A 24,278-nucleotide genomic window follows, 5' to 3' on the forward strand; every position below is an offset into this window, starting at 1 on the left:
ATATGAGGAAAGAGCATTGGTTTGATGGGGAGTTCTCTGGATAAGAAAAAAAAATTTTTTTTTAAACAACTTGGCCAAAATGGTGAAACCCCGTCTCTACTGAAAATACAAAAATTAGCCACATGTGGTGGCGGGCACCTGTGGTCCCAGCTACTCAAGAGGCTGAGGCAGGAGAATCCCTTGAACCTGGGAGGCAGATGCTGCAGTGAGCTGAAATCATGCCACTGCACTCCAGCCTGGGCAACAAAGCAAGACTCTCTCTCAAAAAAACAAAACAAACAACCAACCAGCAGCAGTCACTGGAAGACACGTTCTAGACTGATGGGAAGCATCTTTTAAGAGTAGAAGAAAGACATCTACCTAAATCAGATCTTAAAAGCTCTCTTAACTAATTTAATTTAAAATCTTTCTGGTTCTTTGACTTATGAAACTATACTCTATAGAAATGCAAATTAGTAAGACATCAGTGATTTTTAAATTACCTGGATTTTAATATGCATTTATTTTATTATGACCTTGTTAGGAAAACATTATAAAGATACATTTTGATAAATCTGTTTTTCCAGGGAAAAATTATATAATTATTCTGCACTTAAATGCAATCTGACTACTTATTTTAATATTTAAGTTTATAGCAATTATCCTAGGTCATGTTTTTCATGTATTTTGCTCAAATCATAGTCATACAATTGTATATTACTGGCAAAACTGTATGCCCAACTATAAAAACAGAGATTTTTTTTATCATATTTATTTAAAATAATGTGTGGCTTATTCACTCTTTTGTAGTTTGCCTTTGGGTTAGCCAAATCTGACACAAATTCTTTCTTTGTGATTCACCAGGTGTCTGAGTCTCGTGTATATGTGTGACAGAGAAAGAGAAATGAGAGACAGAGAAAACAATAATAACTGCCTTGCAGAAATATGAAGGTCAGAGACAGTGTGGGCATACAGCAGCTGAATCCTGGCATTTATAGAGGCTGTTATTGATATTATTTCCGTTGCCATTGTCATTACTCTTATTGCTATATTTTTTAAGTTAAGGAACCTATACACCAGCTGAAGAACTTTCTTTCCACTGATGGCAAATGACAAACAAAAATAAATTTAAAAACACATAGTCCCCAAACTAAAAACAAAACAAAATAAAACAAAAACTTTCTTTTTCCTTAAAGAAATATACAATTGGGTCAATAAACACTGTACTGTAGACTTATTAAGTACTAATTTTTGTATGTGTATGTTTGCATGGGGGTGATATTTGGTTTGAAAATTAAGAACACAGATTATGAACCTATTTGAGAAAGACTAAAAATTTTAAGTTGAATTTTATAGTATGGCTAGCTAAGGATTGGTAGTACGGAATGAGAGTATAGAGAAAGAAGTAGCAAAATAAACTACTACTTTTGCCATGTGTTTGGGAGAGACACAAACACACATAGCAAAAAAGTAAATAGTACATTAAGGAATCAGAAAATGAGACCAATTGGAAATGAAGTAGACAAGCAAAAAATGTCCCAAGTAAGTAAGTTGTTCCAAAATCACAACTTAATCTTCCACTGAGGTATGTTACCCTAAGAGACTAGTAATTATTTTTCTATTACCAATTTATTTTTCTACTAATTAACTAATAATGCTACAGCCTTCCCTCCTAATAGGCATTTAACTAGTGAAGATTGTTACAAAAAAAAAAGTATTCCTTGGGCTGCACTAGTAGTAATCAGGACAGCTGTCTTTCCAAAGGCTGGAAATATATTAAGCCGAAATCCATATTTTGCCTTTGACTATGAGCTAAATGTTTCCCTCCGTTTCTTCTCCAAATTTTCATTTAATAGAAGCTTTTCCTTAATCACCACTTAACTGCTGTATTGACCAATACGTTCCATTATCTCCATAAAATACACAAGCTGCACTCACTGAACTCCAACTATTCAGAGCTCTCCAATCACACATAAGTAGGCCAGCAATGGCTACTCCCATCAGTAAGGTTCATGATTCAGGGTTCACAGGAGTTTGGTCCTAAACCTGTTTATAAGCCAGTTGTGTTTGCTATTGTAGTATAATTAAACATTAGTTATGGTGATGAAATATCAGAATGATAAAACAGATTTGCAGTCAATGAAAATTAAATTAATATTATAAAAAGGCCAAGAGATCATCTGAAGTTGTCTGAAGTTCTTATTTTAAATTTAAAAAATTACAAATTGAAAATGTAGAACATGCATTTTTGGCCTGGCTTAGGTAAGAAATATTGTGTAGAATTCCAATCAATAGATATTTAAGAAAATGTCATGACCTTACATCAAAAGACTGGCATATGAATGTACAGGCACTTGTTTTACATTGAAATAGGACATTAAGGTATAAATGTATCATTTTTATGGTTCTCTTTACAAACAGACCTTTTCAATCCATTCACGTACTACTTTAGGTCATGACAGATGTATTCATATGTGCTATGCTCTTATGAAATATACCATAGACAATATACTTGCTACCAGGAAATAATCAAACAAATGGAGTTTAAGAAGTAGATTGCACAGACCATATGGTCATCAAGAGCAGAGGAGGCTTTGCAAATGAAAAAAAAAAAGATACCGCAAGTAAAATATATGTGTTAAAGAATAGTTAATGTCTCTTCTGAGTCATTAGTCCTCCTTAAGTATAATAGGAGCAATTACAAAACAAATGTCATATATTTTTGTACAAGTCTTAGATTTCTTGAAGAACAGTTACATAAATTTGAGACTCCATGACCAAATACAAGAAAATGTTACTTATATAAACTAAATCAATTTTGTTAATAATCATGGATATATAAATGATATATATAAATGATATATCCATGATTATCAACAAAAGCTGACCATTTAATGAAATGTAAATGGACCATGGAATTAAAAGGTTTATATAAGCATATTTTCCATGGAAATACTTTTTAATTTTGAATAAAAATACTATCCATTTTATAAGATTTAAAATAAAAAATTTATGAATATAAATATACAGGTTCATAAAACAATTTATTTCAATAAATGTTGAGTAACACTAAGTTTCATCTTTAAACCTATGTGATTATAGTTCACAAAATTATGGTCCTCATAACAAACAAGAAAAAAGGATTTATTAATGAGGGAAAAGTACATTGGTAAAATTGGTAAGTAAAATAAACAAACGAATTGCATAGTTGCTGAGATCCTGTCTTTAAAGTAATCCTAGAAACTTCTCTAAAAATGATTTGTGAATTTTTACTCCAACCTCTACAATAAAACACACAATAGTGCACTTAGTCTGCACTGCCACCAAGTGCTTAAACCAATTACTTTGAAGATTCTTCCAGCAGCTACTAGCAGATTCTTTCACTGCTATGAGTAGCAATATTGAAAGGCTAAAAGCGAACCATTTCGACCATGAATAGCTATAAGAGCACCAAAATTTTGACATGAAAATAAAATCTCAAAAGCATTAATAAAACATCAAAAATCATACCAGCTCACTGGAAGTTCATGAAGTCTAAAAATGTTTTTCAGCTTGTAGTCAAATTTTGCTGGAGGAAGATTTTCTTTACAAACATTCAGGTTTGGATTTGGTTGCATATCTATGGGAAATTCTGAATCCTAGAGAAAAAAATTTAAACAAGAGCTCTGAGTTAAATGTCCAAATCACTGCACATGTTGATCCTCTTATTTAATATTAAGGGACAACATAAACATTATAATTATATTTGCTCAGAATTTACATTAAATCCTTCATTTCCAATTTTAGTTTTGAGAAAATAATTAAAAAGATAAAATTTTAAATAAGGCACATACCAATTTATATAATCAATTTCAATTCTAAGCCACATGCTACATGATAAAAATTATGTGAAAATACTACCTATTTGAATTCTAATGAAGCACAATATAGCGTTGTCATATATTTTTGGTTGTCTTTTTTTACATAAGCTTTCCAGGTCCAGCAGTAATGTCACCAGTCAAAAGTCTATGATAATTCTTATACCCCTTTTGTCCCCTATAAATGGCAGACTAAAAACACTTTCATTGGGTAACAAAGTTAACATTTACGAATTGATTGATTATGGTTCTCTTTTTAAATCTAAGGACACAGGGCTAATTTAAAACCATTTACTTAAGGTAAACTATGTCTATTAATCCTTTCAAATCACGTACATTAGAATCCACATCTGTCATTTGTTGGTCACCTCCCTCTCCACCAAGCAAACCACAGCTAAAGATCAAAGAGCATTTTCAGTTCATGAGAAAGTAGTCTTTTCTCAGTGGAAAAAGGACATGCTACAAATAAGCACTGAACACATAATAATGATGGACGGATTAATTGCTTAACTCTACTCAAAAAAGGAAGTTATGAATCCCCTTACAGCTAATTCTTTAAAATTGCTCTGAGAGAAGGCTCACATTGTGAATTTTTGCACCCATTTATTCATTCAAAAGTTTTTTTTATCTCAAACATTATTTTACGCATGAAAATCTTTTTTTACTTTTGTTGTCCAGGTTGGAGTGCCATGGCACAATCTTGGCTCACTGCAACCTCCACCTCCCGGGTTCAAGCGATTCTCCTGCCTCAGACACCTAAGTAGCTGGGACTACAGGCACGTGCCACCATGCCCGGCTAGTTTTTGGTATTTTTAGTAGAGATGGGATTTCACCATGATAGCCAGGATGGTCTCCATCTCCTGACCTCATGATCAACCTGCCTCGGCCTCCCAGCATGCTGGGATTACAGGCGTGAGCCACCGTGCACTGCCGGCATGAAAATCTATCAGTGACCAAAGCAGATAAAAAATCTTGCCCTTATGGGGATTATATTCTAGTAGATTCTTTAATAAATTCTCAGAGCTGAAAAAATGATAAAGCCAATTTTCAAATATAAAATCGTATATATTGTTTTCTTTTCTTTTTTTTTAGATGGAGTCTGTCTCTGTCGCCCAGGCTGGAGTGCAGTGGCGGGGGGATTCGGCTCACTGCAACCTCCACATCCCAGGTTTAAGTGATTCTCCTGCCTCAGGCTCTCAAGTAGCTGGGATTACAGGCACCCACCACCACGCCTGGCTAATTTTTTTAATTTTTAGTATGGACGGGGTTTCACCAAGTCGTCTTCAATATTCTCCTGGGATATTGATTGAAGCTGACTTGATTTTAATATAATCTTACCTCTCTGAATCCCAGTTTCATAATCAGTTAACTGCTGGCTGTCTCTGTATGTCCCCGTACCAATAATAAAATAAGTTATTGCTTCATGGGCCAGTTGGAATTAAATATAGTGTTATATTTAAAAAATGGAAGATCTGTGCTTGGTCTGTTTCACTTAACATAATAACTTTCTATTTCATCCATATTGCTGCAAATGACAGGATTTCATTCTTTTTTATGGCCAAATATTATTCCATTATATATACATATCACATCTTCTTTTGCCACCCATCCATTCATGGGCACTTAGGTTGATTTCATATTTCAGCTATTATGAATAGTGCTGCATTAAACCTAAGAATGCACACATCTCTTTATTATATCAAGCAAAATATGCCGAGCACAGAAATACAAATATTGCATGTTCTCACTAATATGTGGGAGTTAAAAAAGTGGCTCTAAGAAGACAGAGAATAGATTGGTGGTTACCAGAGGCTGAAAAGCTCAGTGGAGAAGGAAAGTTGAACAGAAGTTGAATAATGGGTACATTTAAATACATGGTTTGATAGAAGAAATAAGACCTAGTGTTCTGTAGATCAGTAGGGTGACTATAGTTTACAATAATCTATAGTACATTTCAAAATAGCTAGAAGAGCATAATTCAAATATTTCTAACATAAAGAAAAGACAAACATTTAAGGTGATGGGTTCCTCAGTGAAGTAAGGAAAGGAAAGGAAGGGAAGGGGAGGAGAAGGAAGCAGAAGGGAAGGGAAGGGAAGGGAGGGAAAGAAAAAGAAAAATATTTCACTAACTCTAACAGCAATCAGATATAAATAACTACTAGAACACTAATAAGAAATGTGTTAAGCCTAAAGAAAGAAGCTACACTTTATTCAGAGATATAAAGCAAGGTCATATAAGTATAGATAGTCCATGGACTCAGAAAGTCTCCTGATAAACTTCTGAAGAAGTTCAATTTAACTATTCAATGCAAGTCAAAATACCAATGTGAATCTTAGAGCAAGCTTATCTCTTGCAGTAGCTAGTATTGCTTACACTGATCAATACTATTGGGAAATGATGATAATCCATCACTGACCATTCAAATTAATTTTTAAAAAGAAAAAGTTAAATGGTATGTTAAGATAGCTATTTTAAAAATAAACACCCTGTTAAAACAGATTTTATGTGGTTTTTCTTTCTTTGTCTTAATTTCCCATGTGGAGAGAAATTTACCAAAAATGGAGACATTTTCTTTAGGTCTCTGTGCCCTCATTATTTCATTCTTCACTCAAATGGCCCATTACCCGCTGACAAACTTCACACATCACTACCTAGGAGTGACTGACAGCTGACATTATCAGCAGGACTTGATTGAGCTAATTGATATTCACAATCTAAGTGTGTAAATAAGAATGGGTCAGGAAAAGCCTTTCTAACTCATATATTTATTCAATTTCTTGACCTTTATGTCTGTTTTCATTTCTTGAGCTTTACACTGTAGGGAGAAGGATTATATTTGCAAAATGCTATTTCCCAAATGTACTTAAATATTTTTAATTTAGTACTCCTCAAGTATCTAATTATTCTTTAAGGTTTCTATTCTAGATGTTTATATAAAACAAAATAGTTTTAATGTATTTTAAATTTATCACTGAATCATTTTTTACTTTGACTCACATTAGATAAGGCTGAAGCCATAAAATGAACAAAAAAGATGTACAACCATAAACATTCACTTCGAAACTTTACAACTTCATCGTTTTAACATTATATTTCTAGACTAAACTTCTTATTTGTGTCATAAACTAAGAGAACAGAGATCAAAGATCTGCTTGATTTAAAAACACAGGAAATGATGATTAGATTTATATTTTCTTAGTATGCACAGTATTCTGTATAGAAGGAATTATTTTAAGAAACGCTTTTGGAATAGAATTAAAGGCTAACACAAAAATTGATATGCTTAGAAAGTGTTTAGCTTCTAAAGTTAAATAAGTGCATATTTTTACTTTGTTGAATAATAGTGAATATTATTTTAAAACAAACTCCCGTTAGTCAATTTCAACAGCTCTCCCAGAAGCAATCCTCTGACCAGGGCATCAACATTATCTGGGGAACTTACTTGCAACGCATGTTCCCAAATTTACTAAATCAGAGTCTCTGAGAACGGGGCCCAACAATTTATGTTTTCATTGAGCTTTCCAGGTGATTCTGAGGCTTGCTAGATTTTGAGAATCTGTCTGATCAACAACCCATCTTTTCAAAATTTAGCAAACAGTTAAAAGATTTATAAAACCTATCTGTAAGCACTACTATAATAGGTTCAATATATATACCATGTAAATTTGTACAGGTGCTCTTATACACTGCTGGTAATGCTACAAACTTTCTAGAAGGAAATTTGGCAATATATATCAAACATATTAAATAATGACCAAACATCTTCCATAAGTAAGCCCATTTCTAAAAACATATTCTGAGAAAATATTCAGCCCAGTTTGCTAAGATCTACATATACAACTTTCTATGGATCATTGTTTGTTATAGTGAAAGACTAGAAACACCTAAATTTCAAATAAAAGATGTTAGTTGATTGAACCATAGAATGCCATGTATCCAAGTTATGAAATATTATTTAGTTATTAATAATTATATAATTAGATTCATGAAGAATACAAGCATAGGAAAGTGTCCACATAATATAGATGACATATGTATGATATACTTACACATATATATGTGCAACAAAGTGTCCAAATATTAATAGTAACTACATTCATATGCTTTTTATTTTACAATGTTTTATATTCATTTCTGCATACTCAAATTTTTCTATAAGGAATTAATATTACTTTTAACACAGAAAATCATGGAATTAAATATGTATATAAACTATAAATACCATATTTAAAAGAATATAAGCAAATTAACTTAATGGCTTGTCTATTTAATATTCTTTTTTTTCTAGCATAAATGGGCTTTGCCACTTTATTAACACTCTGGTTCCTGGCCACATAATTCTACACTCTAATCAGAACCATGATTCACAAAGCCTTTTTCTCATCTATTACCAGATACTGTGTCAGGGAGTAATCAGATATTTCAAATAGCATGTTCCACTGATGGTTTATAATTACCTAAGAAGAACATAATTATACATAAATCTCAATTTTATTAGTTAATAAAAATGAACATACAAATTAGAAGAACCATTATACCATTTGATTTTATAAACCTCCTCCTTCCTACTAAATAAGAATATGCTTATAATCTGACTACTGTCAAAACCCAGCACATGGCACTGATTTTCACTGCTGACATTTCCTTAAACTGAAACAAAGTCAGCATCGGGATATTTAGTAGTGTTAGAGTTATTTACAAATGTCAGTGCTATGCCCTCTTATACCTGAGTGTGGCCATGTGATTTATCTGACCAATGCAATGTGAGAAAAAGCAACATGGGGCACCTCTGGAAGCAAGCCTAAAGTGCCAGCATGTGTTTGGCCACTCCTTTGTACCCTTCATCTGATAATATGAAAGTATGGGGCAGGCACTCCCATCCAGCCTGTGCTCCTCAGTGATTATGATGCACGAAGCCCGTTTGCCGACCCACAATGTAGTGCAAGAGAGATATGGTTTACTGCTTTAGCCCACTGAGATATTTGAGTTTGGTTTTCGTGTAGACAAAAATTTCAAGTTTTACGTAAGATCACACATACTGATAAAAAGTTTTAGGAAAGTCTCATTTTCTATTCTCATTACCAAGACAAAATATCCTATTACTGTTTGTAATTCCCAATTACAGTATATATTTCAGTGATATTCTGATGCTTTCTTCATTTACAAAAATCACTACAATGGCAGCCTTAATAAACTTGTGTCATAAAGCAAAGAATGAAGTCTACGCCCTTCTCTTGCACAGACATTTTCTGAGAAATGGGAATAATGATCCAATTCATTTGTGTCCCTTTAACTAAAATTTCCCTTCAGGGAATGCAAGAAATATTCTGTTCACTTTGCACAGTGCCAGAGGGCAGCCAGCTGGCATAGTTCCTCTTACTGGCACAAAGTGGACACACCTGGGTTACTTATCCTTCTATTTCTTTGGAAGCCATCCTGCAGGCTCCCATAATCCCCAGGAGCCTAAACAGAGGCTGAACAAAATTGAGGCAGGATTCAAGAGGTCAGGGGGCACTTACATAGTATGTAGTTATTGCTTATGGGTAGCTACTAAAATACAGGTGTTTATTTTGCTGATGGTTTTAAATCAAGTCAGTTCACAGTTGTGATAAATAGTGATAACAACTTTTAAAACCTTATTTAAGGTTTTTTTTTTAAAAAAAAAAGTAACAAAAAATGTGAGCAATTAATTGAAAGATGACAAAAGTCAATGGATTGGATATTTATCGATAAAGAACATATTCTAATTAAGATTTGGAAAGTAAGGCTGTTTCTCCACTAGAAGTATACTTTGAAAATGAATGAAGACTTTCTAAGCTTTTATTAATTACTCTTGCCTAGCAGCATGTAACCTAAAGTTGATAGAAGTGGAAATATCAATGACTTTTAGATTATATCCCTCTCAATATAATTTTCATTTAAAATAAACAATTGTGTATTCTCTACAAAGCAGAGACCAAGAATAAGCCGTATAAAGGTTAAATTTGCCTGAAGATGTATCTGACCAACTAGAAATTGCTGAATTGAATGACTTGTCATGTTGCATTCACTGCCTAATATATTCTGTAGTTGGCAGGCTTCCCAAATGAAAAATAAGCATGCATTTTTGTAATTGAAATTGCAATACAGCTCAGCTATCTTATCCTGACTTTAATGATAACAGGTTAATAATTACAATTTAATGACAATTATTTCTAAGTCACTCAATTTTTCTTTTTTATAAGCTTGTTATGCAATAATAAAAACATCTGAAAAGGGTCAGTTATATGTTACATGTAAAATAATCCTAGACATGGCCAGGCATGGTGGCTCACACCTGTAATCTCAGCACTTTGGGAGGCTGAGGTGGGCAGACTATAAGATGGAGACCACCCTGGCCAACATGGTGAAACCCTGTCTCTATTAAAACATAAAAAAGCCGGGCGCAGTGGCTCACGCCTATAATCCTAGCACTTTGGGAGGCCGAGGCGGGTGGATCACGAGGTCAAGAGGTCGAGACCATCCTGGTCAACAGATCGAGACCATCCTGGTCAACAAGGTGAAACCTCGTCTCTACTAAAAATACAAAAATTAGCTGGCCATGATGGTGCGTGCCTGTAGTCCCAGCTACTCGGGAGGCTGAGGCAGGAGAATTGCTTGAACCCAGGAGGCGGAGGTTGCGGTGAACTGAGATCGTGCCATTGCACTCCAGTCTGGGCAACAACAGCGAAACTCCCTCTCAAAAAAAAAAAAACCCACAAGAAAAATTAGCTGTGTGTGGTGGTGCACACCTGTAGCCCCAGCTACTCAGGAGACTGAGGCAGGAGAATCGCTTGAACCCAAGAAGCAGAGGTTGCAGTGAGCGGAGATCACGCCACTGTAGTCCAGCATGGCAACAGAGCAAGACTCTGTCTCAATAATAATAATAATAACCCTAGACACTAAATTATAACTTTTGTTTAACACTGTGATAATCACATAAAAGTGTTGCAAACCTAAAAATATTCAAAGGGGGAGTATACAAAATAGAAAGACAGGTAGCCAAAAGCACATGAAGGTTCAAAATGTGTGCCATATGATGACACAAGTGACCATTTCTGTCAATATTAGGTGCTGAAACAGTGCTAGACAATGCTTTACACAAAAGTCAATAAATGGAAGAGCTTTTGAAAATGGTGACCTAGTTTTTAACAGATTTGCTAAATTAAGAATTCATGCATTCATCTATTTCAGTTATGGTATTACTCTGAGTAAATGTCTACGATTTTCTGATTAGTTTTGTGGATTTCTAGTGTGGACATCTCTTCTCTACTTTCATCTGCTTCCATTCCTCAAAGGCAAGGCAAAACTTTGCTGTAGCAAGGCTAACTTATTTGCATTATTGGCTAAGGGGACATGCCAAATAGTACTGTCCCAACCAGTTGGCATCTGTTTGCTTTACACGCCCAGCTATAAATGCAAGTTTATGCCTAAAGTGGTAGCATCTTAGCTAACTGAAAATTTCATTTTCTATAGATATCCACAAGGATTATTTCCGTGTAGTTTGACAATTTAAAATGTAATAAAATTCCACAGTAAAATAACTAAATTCCACTATTAGCTACTCAAGATACTTGATCTTACTACAAGCTTCCAAAATATGTATCTTCTTTCTGATAATATATGCTTCCATACTTCTTATCTTTGAATTTTAAGCAAAGCTGCAGTTATGACCACTTAGAGCAGAGGTCAGACATTCAAAAGCCAGGCATCAGAAAAATAATTCAAATGAATGAATTAGGTGGGCATATGAAGAGATACATTCTACAGGTTTACACATAGATCAATTCTTCACCTCAACATAGAACATACTGTCCCACTTGTTTCAATAAACATAACTTTCTTGTTCTTTCTTGTTCCCATGTTATCCCTTTTTGATATAGACATGATTACTAGACATAATTTTCCTCTTTACTGTTAAAAAAAGAAATTATGAAATATGAAGATAAATGCCAAAGCAGATAAGGCTCAGCACTGGGAATACAAGTGGGGTGGTGATGGCTGTAGAGGACTGAGGAATGCATGCATGTCTTGCCTAAAGCATCTGCTGCCTCTCAGTTCCAACAAATGGTGGGGGGTGTAGGAATATAAGCCCAATGTTAAGAGGTAGTACTTTTTTTTCAAAAAGCCATATATTTGGGGTTTTCATTGAGTTGTTCAACAAATATTTACTGATGGCCTTAATTTATCGGGCATTATTCCAACTGCCTGAAATACACCAGTAAACACACACAAAAACAAACAAAAAGATCCCAACCCTCATGTAGCTTACAATATATTGAGGAGACAGAAAATAAATAACAAACATACACAAGTATATCACATAAAATGTTAGATAAAAATGCAGTGGAAAGGAAAAGACAACAGGGTAAGACAGACTAGAAGTACATAGGGAGAATTTTGTAGAGGATAATTTATGAAATTACACATGTGGCAATCTGGCAAGGCCTTATAGAGAAGGTGACATGCGAACGAAGACTAAGACAGTTATACAATTGATCATTATGATATTTAGGGGAAGAACATTCCTGGCATAGGAAAAAGCCAGTTCAAAGTCCAAAAGGAAGGAGTAAATGTGGCATTTTCCAACAGAAAAAGGAGGCTAGCGTGGCTGGAGAAGAAAAAGAGAAACAAATACATATTTAGGTGAATTAGAATAAATTTTGAATGCTGGCAGTAAATTTTTATTATAATTATTTAACCATGAGAAATGTCAACATTGGGAGGACCAAACAAAATGCGTCTATGGACTGCCAATTTTCTATCCCTATCCTTCATTTATAACTCATTAAATGTATTAAAAATTCTTAGTAAGATTATTTAAGACTATTGGTTAAATTGAAGATTCCTAAGACTATTCAGAAGATAAATGGATAAAAATAATTAAGTGAAGCCTTCTTGATTTTAGCTTCCCCCTCCTACCACACACAGAGTAGGAATACAGCAGAATCCTCCAGAACATTCACATACTTTTTATTAATTCATTCAGAAAAATGTATTAATGTGTAAGTGGCAAGCTAAATGCCTGGGATATGGAACTATGAAAGGCATTCCCTGATCTCAAAGTACTTAAAAAGAAACTGTTTCTAGTGAATCACTATCCTTGAGAGTAGAGAAGACAGAGTATTTTTGTAATAGTAGCTATCATCACATTCATGTTCACAGGTCACAAGAAGAAGCCACACTTAAACATTTTCCATGAGTGGCCCGGTGCGGTGGTTCACACCTATAATCCCAGCACTTTGGAAGGCCGAGGCAGGCAAGCAAATCATGAGGTCAGGCGATCAAGATCATCCTGGTCTACATGGTTAAACCCTGTCTCTACTAAAATAAAAAAATTAGCCAGGCATGGTAGCACATGCCTATAGTCTCAGCTACTTGGGTGGCTGAGGCAATGGAATCACTTGAACCCAGGTGGTGGAGGTTCCAGTGAGCCAAGATCGAGCCACTGTACTCCAGCTGGGTGAAGGAGCAAGAATCCATCTCAAAAAAAAAAAAAAAGATTCCATTAGTAAAAAATAGTACTCATATTTATGACAGAATTTACAAATCCCTTTCACATATACTGCTACATTGATACAGACAGTGTTTTATTTTGCTAGCTAGACTTAAGTTGACAAAACAGCTAAGGTGGTTTGCTTATTAAAGTCAGAGTGGCTTGACATAACCTCATGACAAAATGTAAATATATCTATTTGATATTCTTTGATCTTTATATGACTTCTGATATACAACCCTATATTATTCCATTCTCACACTGCTATGAAAAAATACCTGAGACTGGGTAATTTCTAAAGGAAAGAGCTTGAATTGACTCATAATTCCACATTGCTGGGGAGACCTTAGTGTGATATTGTGCTGGCCTAGAGCCAGAACCGGAGCAAAACTATTTTATAAAATGCAAAACTGTTTTTAGATAAGTTGAAATGGCTGCCCCATTCTCCTCACAATAACTACTGTCCTTGGCCTCTGTAAATAGAACTGCTGTTTGTTCTTCAAAACTATGTAAAGTTGCTTACCTTTTCTTATCAGTAACTGCCAGAATTGCTAGCCTTTGCTTACCGGCAATTGCCAGACTAAGCAGCCCAAGCTAGTTCCATCCTGGCTCCTGTGACTTGTAATAAGTAACTAAGGTCTGTGATTTCCACCTTAACCAGATAATGTGTAAACAAATGTTTATCTTGACTTCTGTAAACCACTTGTAACAAACGGAATGACAAAAGTCCCCTTGGCCCTTGGAATGTCCGGAGACCCCCACCCTCATCTCTGCCCAGGAGGTAATTTACAGAATCCACTAGCCCTCAGAATGTCTGAAGCCTTTTCATTCCCATCCCTGCCCCTCACCCCCACTCCCAAGGTGGTTTTTCGGGTATAAAAAATCGTGGCACCCTCCTGTTGCCACCACAGGTTGGAGAGACGTGAGTCCTCTGTGGTCGCCGGCATAATAAATGACCCTGCAACCTGGCATACTTTTGTCTTGTGATAACTTTCTACACTCGGTCGAATACAACACTTAGGACACTTACAATTATGGCAGAAGGCAAAGGGGAAACAGGCACCTTCTTCACAGGGCAGCAGGACAGAGTGAGTGCAAGCAGGGGAAATGCCAGACATCAGATCTTATGAGACTCACTCACTATCACAAGCACAGCATGGGGGAACCACTCCCATGATTCAATTATCTCCACCTGTTTCACTCTAAAAATGTGGGAATTATGGGGATAACAATTCAGGATGAGATTTAGGTGGGGCCACAGAAACTAACCATATCATTCTGCTCCGAATCCTCCCAAATTTCATGTCCTTATATTTCAAAACCAATGATGCCTTCCCATAGTCCCTCGAAGTCTTCATTTATTTCAGCATTAACCCAAAAGTCCAAGTCCAAAGTCTCATGTGAGACAAGGCAAGTTCCTTCCACCTATGAGCCTATAAAATCAAAATCAAGTTAGTTATTTCCTAGGTACAATGGGGGTACAGGGATTGCATCAATTCTCCCATTCCAAATGGGAGAAATTGATGAAAACAAAGGGGCTACAGGCCCCATGCAAGTCTAAAATCCAAAGGGAAGTCACTAAACCCTAAAGATCCAAAATAATCTTTTTTGACTACATGTCTCAAACCCAGGTCATGCTGATGCAAGTGGTGGGCTCCCATGGCCTTGGGCAGCTCCACCCCTGTGGCTTTGCAAGGTATAGCTCCCCTCCCAGCTGCTTCCATGGCTTGGAGTTGAATGTCTGTGGCTTTTCCAAGTGCATGGCGCATCCATCACCTTCTGGGGTCTAGAGGATGGCGGCCCTCTTCTCACAGCTTTATTAGGCAGTGTCCCATTGATGCAGACAGGAGATAGACAAATTCATAGGTGGACAGGTATGGGTCCCTGGTGAAACTCGACCTTCAAGCCAAGGACAGCCTAAAGCCTGAAAACTGAGCTGCCAGTTCCAAATAAAGTCCAGGACCACAGCGAGAACTTCCATCCCCATCTTATCTACTCTCTCTCAGTTGGTTCCTTCTGAATGATGCCTTTTAACCAATCAAATGGTGCCTTTTCCAATCCCACCCATGAACCAATCAATCCACATTCATTCCCCCATTCTAACCCTATAAAAACTCCAGACTCAGCCTCACAGATGGCAACAAGCTTTTGGGTCCCCTCTTGCTGCTGAAAGCTTTCTTTCTGTCACTGAAGGCAATTCTACTTTGCCTTACTCACTGTCTAGTGTCCAAATACCTTATTCTTTTGGTCACCAGACAAGAACCCAGAAATCTCTGAATTGCTTGAATGAAAGAGCTGTCACACTCCTGCTCACCAAGCTGTGGGCAGAGAGAGTAAAAGACCTGTAACACTCCCTTCCACTTGCTGAGCTAAAGGAGAGAAGAGGGAAGAGGCCACTGAGCGCCACTCCCTCCTGCTTACTGAGCTATGGGAGTGAGGAAGCCACTGGATGCCACTCCTTCCCACTCAACAAACTATAGGAGCACAAATCCCACAACATTTCTGGGAGTTCATCCAGGATCAATGAAAGAGTGTGAGTAGACCTATGACTCTTTGCTTTCATTCTGAGGCTCCTGTCCTCAGATATTTTTCCAAAAACAGATAGAACACGAGGCCTCTGTCAGCCAGTTTTAGTGGGTAATATAGCTGCTGGTCTACAAGAGTCAGAGAATAGGTTTGCTGGGGAGCGTTTTGTCAATCCTCCTTCACCCTCAGGTGTTGGGAATGTTGGCTTTACTCCAATCCAGCTGCTCTTCCAGAGGTCTAGCTGTCATGTGGGATCAGAATAAGGTCCTGAGACAACTGAAGATATCTGGCCAAGGCCACACCTCGGCGTTACTACAAGTCTCCTGGACTGGCTCCAGTCCCCGACAGCCTGTTGGAGTGTCGGACCAAAACATCCAGTCTTTCCTATCATATTTTCTTTCTTTCAAGACTCTTTTGGCTGCTATCCCCTCTTTATATACAATGTTACAACCCAAAGAGATAATATTACTGAGTAGAATTAATACTTGGCTTCGTCGTCAGGAGTATAATCCTGAACAATGGTGTTTCTATGCATTCTTAGAAACAAGGAGATGCAACAGTTAAGAGTTTTCCTTCCCCTGTTGAAGAAATCCATTAGCATAGTGCAAGAGGCTATCTCCCCCAGGCACCTTCCCTCCTCTGCATTTAAGTAGGTTTTCTTTTTTTTTTTTTCCCCCACCATGTCAGGAATCAACATAATCCCGCAAATACAAGGAGCTTTTCTATGTGAGGTATTAATTTTTTTCCTTTTGGGAGACATCTTATTAGATCAAGTCCCCAATTCCCAGGATTCTCTTTATTTCCTTTGTTTGAGGAAGATCTATTTCTATAGCTTCACCTTAGCATTACTCAAATGTATTTTTCAAGCTATGTTTTAGACCCCTAAAAAGAAAACTAAATCTGAGGATCCAGAGACAGTCAACAACAGAAGGCTAGGACACAGTGCAGGTAAGCATGGCTATCCCTGCCAACTAGTCCTTCCTGCTTCATGGGGGGAGATCATGCTCACATCCATGGCATAAGCACCAAGAGCCTGTCCATGGGGCCAATACCAGCTACTGGGATTCGAAGAATCCTTCAAATTCAAGATGAGCAAGGGAGAGACTAAGGGATGTATTTTCTCCCCTCTCTCTTTTCCAGTGGGTAACAAACCATCTAAAGCCTGTGCTCCCTTCAAGTGTATCTTGAATCACTGGGACTCCTTTGACCCCTCAGACTGAAGAAAAACTGTCGCATATTGTTTTGCCTCCATCCTAAAAATCCTCGTTTTAGGCAGATTCCAGCCTCATTCATGCCCCTATATGAAATGCCTTGTGAATACGGCCCCATTAAGGTACAGGTCTTCTGAACTCTACAGGGCTTAAGACAAATTAAAGGCGACCTTGGCAGATGAGACTGACAGGTATATAGAGGCTCCCCAAAATTTAACCCAAATATTTGAACTCTCCTGGAAGGATGTAATGTTACTTTGGAATCAAATCCTGACTACTGCTGAGAAGCAGACAGCCCTGCAAGTGGCAGAGGAGTTTGGGGATGAGCTTTGTATCTCATATAGTGCCAAGGAAGGGGAAGAGCCTTATACAATTGTAAAAACAGAAGTACCATTGGAGAACCCTAAATGGGACTCCAATTCCATGACATGTGTGATGATTAATACTGAGTGTCAACTTCATTGAATTGAAGGATGCAAAGTATTAATTTTGGGTGTGTCTGTAAGGTTGTTGCCAAAGGAGATTAACATTTGAGTCAGTGGGCTGGGAAAGGCAGGTCTTTAATCTGGGTGGGCACCGGTCATCAGCTGCTAGTTCAGCTAGCATATAAAGCAGACAGGAAAATGTGAAAAGACCAGACTGGCCTAGCCTCCAAGCCTACATTTTTCTCCCATGCTGGATGCTTCCAGCCCTGGAACATTAGACTCCAAATTCATCAGTTTTGGGATTCAGACTGGCTCTCTGTGTGAGTTAGTACTTAATAAACTTCACTATATATGTGTGTGTGTGTGTGTGTGTGTGTGTGTGTGTGTGTGTGTGTGTGTCCTATTAGTTCTGTTCCTCTAGAGAACCCTGGCTAATACAGATTTTGGTACCAGGAGTGTTTCTAGAGGAACAGAATGTTAACAATGGAGTTCTTTCATTCGTTTTGGGGTTTCTAGAGTTGGCTGTTTAATGTGATTAGACCCAAAAATGCTAAAGACTCTATTTCTAATAGTATGGAGAACATTGATAGTTCTTGGTGTGAACTATTTATAGAGTTACACAAAATAAATGCATTTGACACTCGTGATTCACCGCTCATGAGAGGCAGGAAGTTTAGTGATCCTACACATAATACCTTTAACCATATGTGGAGAACCAAGGAACATAATAAAGCTGATTGGTTGCTCCAAAGTTCAGTGGACAAAGTGATGAAAGAAAATGATGAACTCAGGGATTCTATCTCCCAGCTTCAGAAGCAGATACTGAGCCTCAAATCTGCTAAGATTTCCCTGAGTGAGAGTCCTATCTCCTGTAAAGAGAGAGCTGACATTGCAGAAAAACAGACACAAGCTCTTATCATGTGAGTGGCTGGTCTGCAACAAAAAATGCATGCACATCCTTACCAGCTGTCTACATTAAAGTGAGGGCATTGATTGGAAAAGAGTGGGAACCTGCAACTTGGAATGAGAATGTGTGGGAGGACCCTGATGAAGCTGGGGACACTGTGCTTGTAAACTCCAATAAACATTTTTTGCCAGAAGGAACAACTTCTTCATGCCCAGTAGTGGCAGCCTTCCCTCCCCATTCCATGCTGCCATCAGCCTTTCTCCTTGGTCTGAGGAGATAAACCCTGTGCTGCCTGATGCAACAGTGATGACTTCCCCTGAGGCAGTTGCCAGGCAAGATAATGTTGATGCTTCTCAGGAGCCACCCCCAACACCCCTGTTTACTTCTAGACCTATAACTAGACTAAAGTCCCAGCAGGTCCCTAGAGGTGCGCTACACTTGAAAATAACTGCTTAAGTTTTCTAACTTATATAAGCAGAAATCTGGAGAACAGGCAGAGGAATGGATATTAAGGGTGTCGGATAATGGTGGAAGAAACACAGAGGATCAGGTTAAATTTATTGATTTGGGCACGCTAAGTTGAGACCCTACATTTAATATTGCAGCTTGGGAACTTAGAAAAGGTTCTACAGTTTATTTGCTTGGCTACCTGAAATGTGGATTAAAAGATGGCCCACTGTGCCTGATCTCCCTTGGTTTAACGTAGAGGAAGGGATCCAAAGGCTTAGAGAGACTGGGATGGTGGAGTGGATCAGTTACTTTAGACCCACTCATCAGCTGAGGTGGTCCAGAAGATATGTCCTTGACCAATGCCTTGAAATATAGATTTGTGTGGGCAGCACCTGCATCTTTGAAGATCCCTGTAATTGCTTTTCTCTGTATGTCAGCTCTAACCAAGGGAACTGCAGTCACTCATCTACAAAATTTAAATACAATGGAAATAATTGGATCCTGAGGTGGCAGGGACAAAGTGGCAGCACTCAACCATCAAAAGCAAGGTGAGCGTAGCTACCGTAATGGACAGCAGAGACAAAGAAGCAATCAGAATAGTCTGACTTGAGTAGAGCTCTAGCATTGGCTAATTATTCAGAGTTCCTGGAAGAGAAATTGATAGGAAGCCTACTGTATTTCTACTTAATATATAAAAGCAGACAACTTCTAGGTAGAAAGGACAAAAGACTAATTTGAATTATAAAAACAGAGAATCATGGCCCCTCAGTCAATTTCCAGACTTTAGACAAAGTTTACAGACACAGAACTCTTTGAAAGAAGGGGAGGCTAGGTCCTTTTGAGGAAGAACCGCATTACATTATTGACAATTTGTGCTGTTAATCTTTCTCTCATCCTTCCCCAAGGAGACATCCAGCCTTTTATTGGGGTAACTGTGCATTGGAGAAAGGGAAAAGATCAGACATTTCAGGGACTACTGGACACTGGCTCTGAGTTACATTGATTCCTAGGGATGCAAAATGTCACGGTGGTCCTCCAGTTAAAGTAGGGGCTTATGGAGGGTTAGGTAACTAATGTGGTTTTAGCTCAAGTCTGAATTTTAGTGCAACCAGTAGGTTCCTGGGCTCATCCTGTGGTCATTTCCCCACTGCTAGAATGCAGAATTAGCATAGACATACTTAGCAGCTGGCAGAACTCCCATATGGGCTCTCTGACAGGTAAGATGAGGACTATTACGGTGGGAAAGGCCAAATGGAAGCCATTAGAGCTTCCTCTACCCGGAAAAAATAGTAAATCAAAACTGATATCCCATCCCTGGAGGAATTGTGGAGATTAGTGCCACTGTCAAGAACTTGAAAGATTCAGGGGTGATGAATCCCACCACATCCCCTTTCAACTCTCCCATTTGGCCTGGGCAGAAGATAGATGAATCTTGGAGAATGACAGTGCATTATCATAAGATCAACAAGTGGTACCTCCAATTGCAGCTGCTATACCAAATGTTGTTTCATTGCTTGAGCAAATTAACACATCTCCTAGTACCTGGTATATAGCCATTGACTTGGCAAATGTCTTTTTCTCCATTGCTGTCCAATATGCCCACCAGAACCAATTTGCTTTCAGCTGGTGAGGGCACTGATATATGTTTACTGTCATACCTCGGCAGTATATCAACTCTCGGGCTTTGTGTCATAATCTTTTTCAGAGAGACCTTGATCACTTTTTGCTTCCACAAGATGTCACACTGGTCCATTACATTCATGTCATTATACTAATTAAATCCAGTAAGCAAGAAGTAGCAAACACACAGAACTTACTGGTGAGATATTTGCATGCCAGAAGATGGGAAATAAATCTGACTAAAATTCAGAGAACTTCTACTTCAGTAAAATTTCTAGGGGTCCAGTGGTGTGGGATCTTTTGAAATATTCCTTCTAAGGTGAAGGATAAGTTGCTGAATTTGACCCCACCTATAACCAAGAAAGAGGTACAATGCCTAGTGCACCTATTTGGGTTTTGCAAGCAACACATTTCTCATATGGCCTATTCATTGAGTGACCTGAAAGGCTGCTAGTTTTGAGTGGGGTCCAGAACAGGAGAAGGCTCTGCAACAGGTCCAGGCTGCTGTGCAAGCTTCTGTGCCACTTGGGCCATATAACTCAGCAAATTCAATAGTGCTAGAGGTGTCAGTGGCAGATAGGGATGCTGATTGGAGCCTCTGGCAGGCCCCCATAGGTGAATCACAGCGAAGGCCTCTAAAATTTTGGAGCAGGTCCTGCCATCTTTTGCAGATAACTACTCTCCTTTCGAGAGACAACTCTTAGCCTGTTACTAGACTTTGGTGGAAACTGAACATTTGGCTATGTGTCATGAAGTCACCATGTGACCTGAACTGCCTATCATGAACTGAGTGCTTTCTGATCCATCTAGCCATAAAGCGAATCATGCATAGTTGCATTCCGTATCAAATGAAAGTGGTATATACGTGATTGGGCTCAAGCAGGTTCCGAAGGCAAACGTAAGTTACATGAGGAAGTGGCTCAAATGCCCATGGCCTCCACTCCTGCCTCCCTATCTTCTCTTCCATAGCCTGCACTAATGGCCTCATGGGAGTTCCCTATGATCAGTTGACAGAGGAAGAGAAGACCAGGGCCTGGTTCACAGATGGTTTGCACTATATGCAGGCACAATCCAAAAGTAGACAGCTGTAGCCCTATAGCCCCTTTCTAGGACATATCTGAAGGATAGTTGTGAAGGGAAATCTTCCCAGTGGGCAGAACTTTGAGCAGTGTACCTCGTTGTGCACTTTGCATGGATGGAGAAATGGCCAGATGTGTGATTATATGCTGACTCATGGGCTGTAGCCAATGGTTTGTCTAGATGGTCAGGGATGTGAAAGAAGCATTATGGGAAATTGGTTACAAAGAAATCTGGGGAAGAGGTATGTGAATGGACCTCTCTGAGTGGTCAGAACTGTGAAGATATTTGTATCCCATGTGAGTGCTCACCAATGGATAACCTCAGCAGAGAAGGATTTTAATAATCAAATGGATAGGATGATCCATTCTGTGAGCTTCACTCAGCCTTTTTCCCCAGCATCCCCTGTCATTGCCCAACAGGCCCATGAACAAAGTGGCCATAGTGGCAGGGATGAAGGTTACACATGGGCTCAGCAACACAGACTTCAGAGGCTGACCTGGCTATGGCCACTGCTGAGTGCCCAATTTGCCAGCAGCAGAGGCCAACACTGAGCCCTGGATATGGCACCATTCCTCAGGATGATCAGCCAGCTATCTGGTGGCAGGTTGATTATATTGAACCTCTTCCATTATGCAAAGGGCAGAGGTTTGTACTCACTGGAATAGACACTTACTTTGGATATGGGTTTGCGTATCCTACATGCAATGCTCCTGCCAAGACTACCATCCATGGACTCATGGAATGCCTTATCCACCATCATGGTATTCCACACAGCATTGACTCTGACCAAGGCACTCACTTTACAGCTAAAGAAGGGGGCAGTGGGATCATGCTTATGAAATTCATTTTTCTCACCATGTTCCCCATCATCCTGAAGCAGCTGAATTGATAGAATGGTGGAATGACTTTTTGAAGTCACAATTACAATGCCAACTAAGTGACAATACTCCGCAGGGCTGAGGCAAAGTTCTCCAGAAGGCGACGTATGCTCTGAATCAGTGTCCAATATATGGTACTGTTTCTCCCATAGCCAGGATTCATGGGCCAGGAATCAAGGGGTGGAAGTCTAAATGACACCACTCACCATCACTTCTAGTGATCAACTAAAAAGATTTTTGCTTCCTGTTCCCGTGACATTACGTTCTACTGGCCTAGAAGTCTTAGTTATATAGACAGGAATGCCTCCACCAGGCAACACAACACTGATTCCATTAAACTGGATGTTAAGATTGCCACCTGGACATGTAGGACTCCTCCTGCCTTTAAGTCAACAGGCTAAGAAGGGAGTTACAATGTTGGCTGAGGTGACTGACCCAGACTATCAAGATGAAATCAGTCCACTACTCCACAACAGAGATAAGGAAGGGTATACATAAAATACAGGAGATCCATTAGGGCATCTTGTAGTATTACCATGCCCTGTGATTAACGTCAATGGGAAACTGCAGCACCCCAACCCAGGCAGGACTGCAAATGACTCAGACCCTTCAGGATGAAGTTTGAGTTGTTCCACCAGGATAAGAAAAAAAACATGACCTATTGTGGTGCTTGCTGGAGGCAAAGGGAATACAGAATTTGTAGTAGAAGAAGGTAGTCATCAATACCAGGTATGGCCACATGATGAGCTGAAGTAACAAAGACTGTAATTGTCATGAGTATTTCCTTCATCTTTCATTAGAAACATTTTTGTGCATGTATACAACTGTACTAAGAAGATATCTTCAGCTTATTTCCTTTTTGCTTTATCATGTGACATAAGATTTATTAACTTCACTTCAGAGTTTAAGTATTGTTAACTTTATGTAATGGTATTTGGGTTGGGGACTGGTACATTTCCCATTGTATGAAGGATAATTTTATTATGTTAGGTGTAATTATGACCTTATTGTTGTCTTTATTTGAAGATTATGTTTGATCTCAAGAAATGTGTAGGGGTTCAAGTTGACAAGGGATCAACTAGTGATGGTTAATACTGATGGTTAATGCTACTTGCTCCATAGCTTGCATATGGCTTATTGTGAGACCTTGTGATTTTGTGAGTTAATACATAATAAACTCCTATATATATATGTATATAATATATATATACACACACACATACATATACATATATAAAAACTCCCATATATGAATATATAAGATATATAGGAATATGTGTGTGTGTGTGTGTGTGTGTGTGTGTGTATACGCATACATATCCTATTCTGTCCCTCTAATACATCAGGGGAGAATGGAGGAAGAGAGACTTTCAGATGTGCATATTGGTTGTTTATGAAAAACTAGAACTAAGCCTCTCAATTACTCCAAACTATCCATGATAGACTAGGGATCAGAAGACCCATTTCCTTTCTTGAAAGGCTAAGAGAGGCCTTGGTACACCCCTCTATCCCCTAATTCAACTGCAGGAGGACAACTAATCCTAAAGGGTAAGTGTATTACTCAGGTAGCCCCTAAAATCAGGAGGAAGCTGCAGAAGCAGGCCATGGGACAAGATAGTACTTTAGAGAACTTCCTGAAAGTGACTAGCTGGGTCTTTTACAAGATGGATTAGGAGGAGACGAGAGAGAGAGAGGAGATATAAGAAAAGAGGAAGAGGCTCGAGTGGCTGCCTTGTAGGCTTAAAAACTCAGAATCCCTGATATGCACCTGATAACTGCTACAAATGTGACAAGCCAGGGCACCTTAACAACTGTCCAGACAGCAGGAAG

General features: G+C 38.4%; 1 protein-coding gene across 1 annotated transcript in view; it reads right to left on the reverse strand.

Annotated features, from left to right (window-relative positions):
* Window positions 1-3,362: 3,362 nt before the first annotated feature.
* LOC116551470 (sperm-associated antigen 16 protein) overlaps window positions 3,363-24,278 on the reverse strand; it is a 193,200-nt gene continuing 172,284 nt past the window's right edge. The window contains exon 10 of the mRNA XM_032277658.1: window positions 3,363-3,617. Coding sequence (XP_032133549.1) covers window positions 3,477-3,617 — 141 coding nt within the window. The 3' untranslated portion in view covers window positions 3,363-3,476. The remainder of the gene's footprint in view (window positions 3,618-24,278) is intronic.

The sequence above is a fragment of the Sapajus apella genome, unplaced genomic scaffold, assembly GCF_009761245.1.
Source record: "Sapajus apella isolate SASKATOON/1434 unplaced genomic scaffold, GSC_monkey_1.0 scaffold10, whole genome shotgun sequence".
Classification (NCBI taxonomy): domain Eukaryota; kingdom Metazoa; phylum Chordata; class Mammalia; order Primates; family Cebidae; genus Sapajus; species Sapajus apella.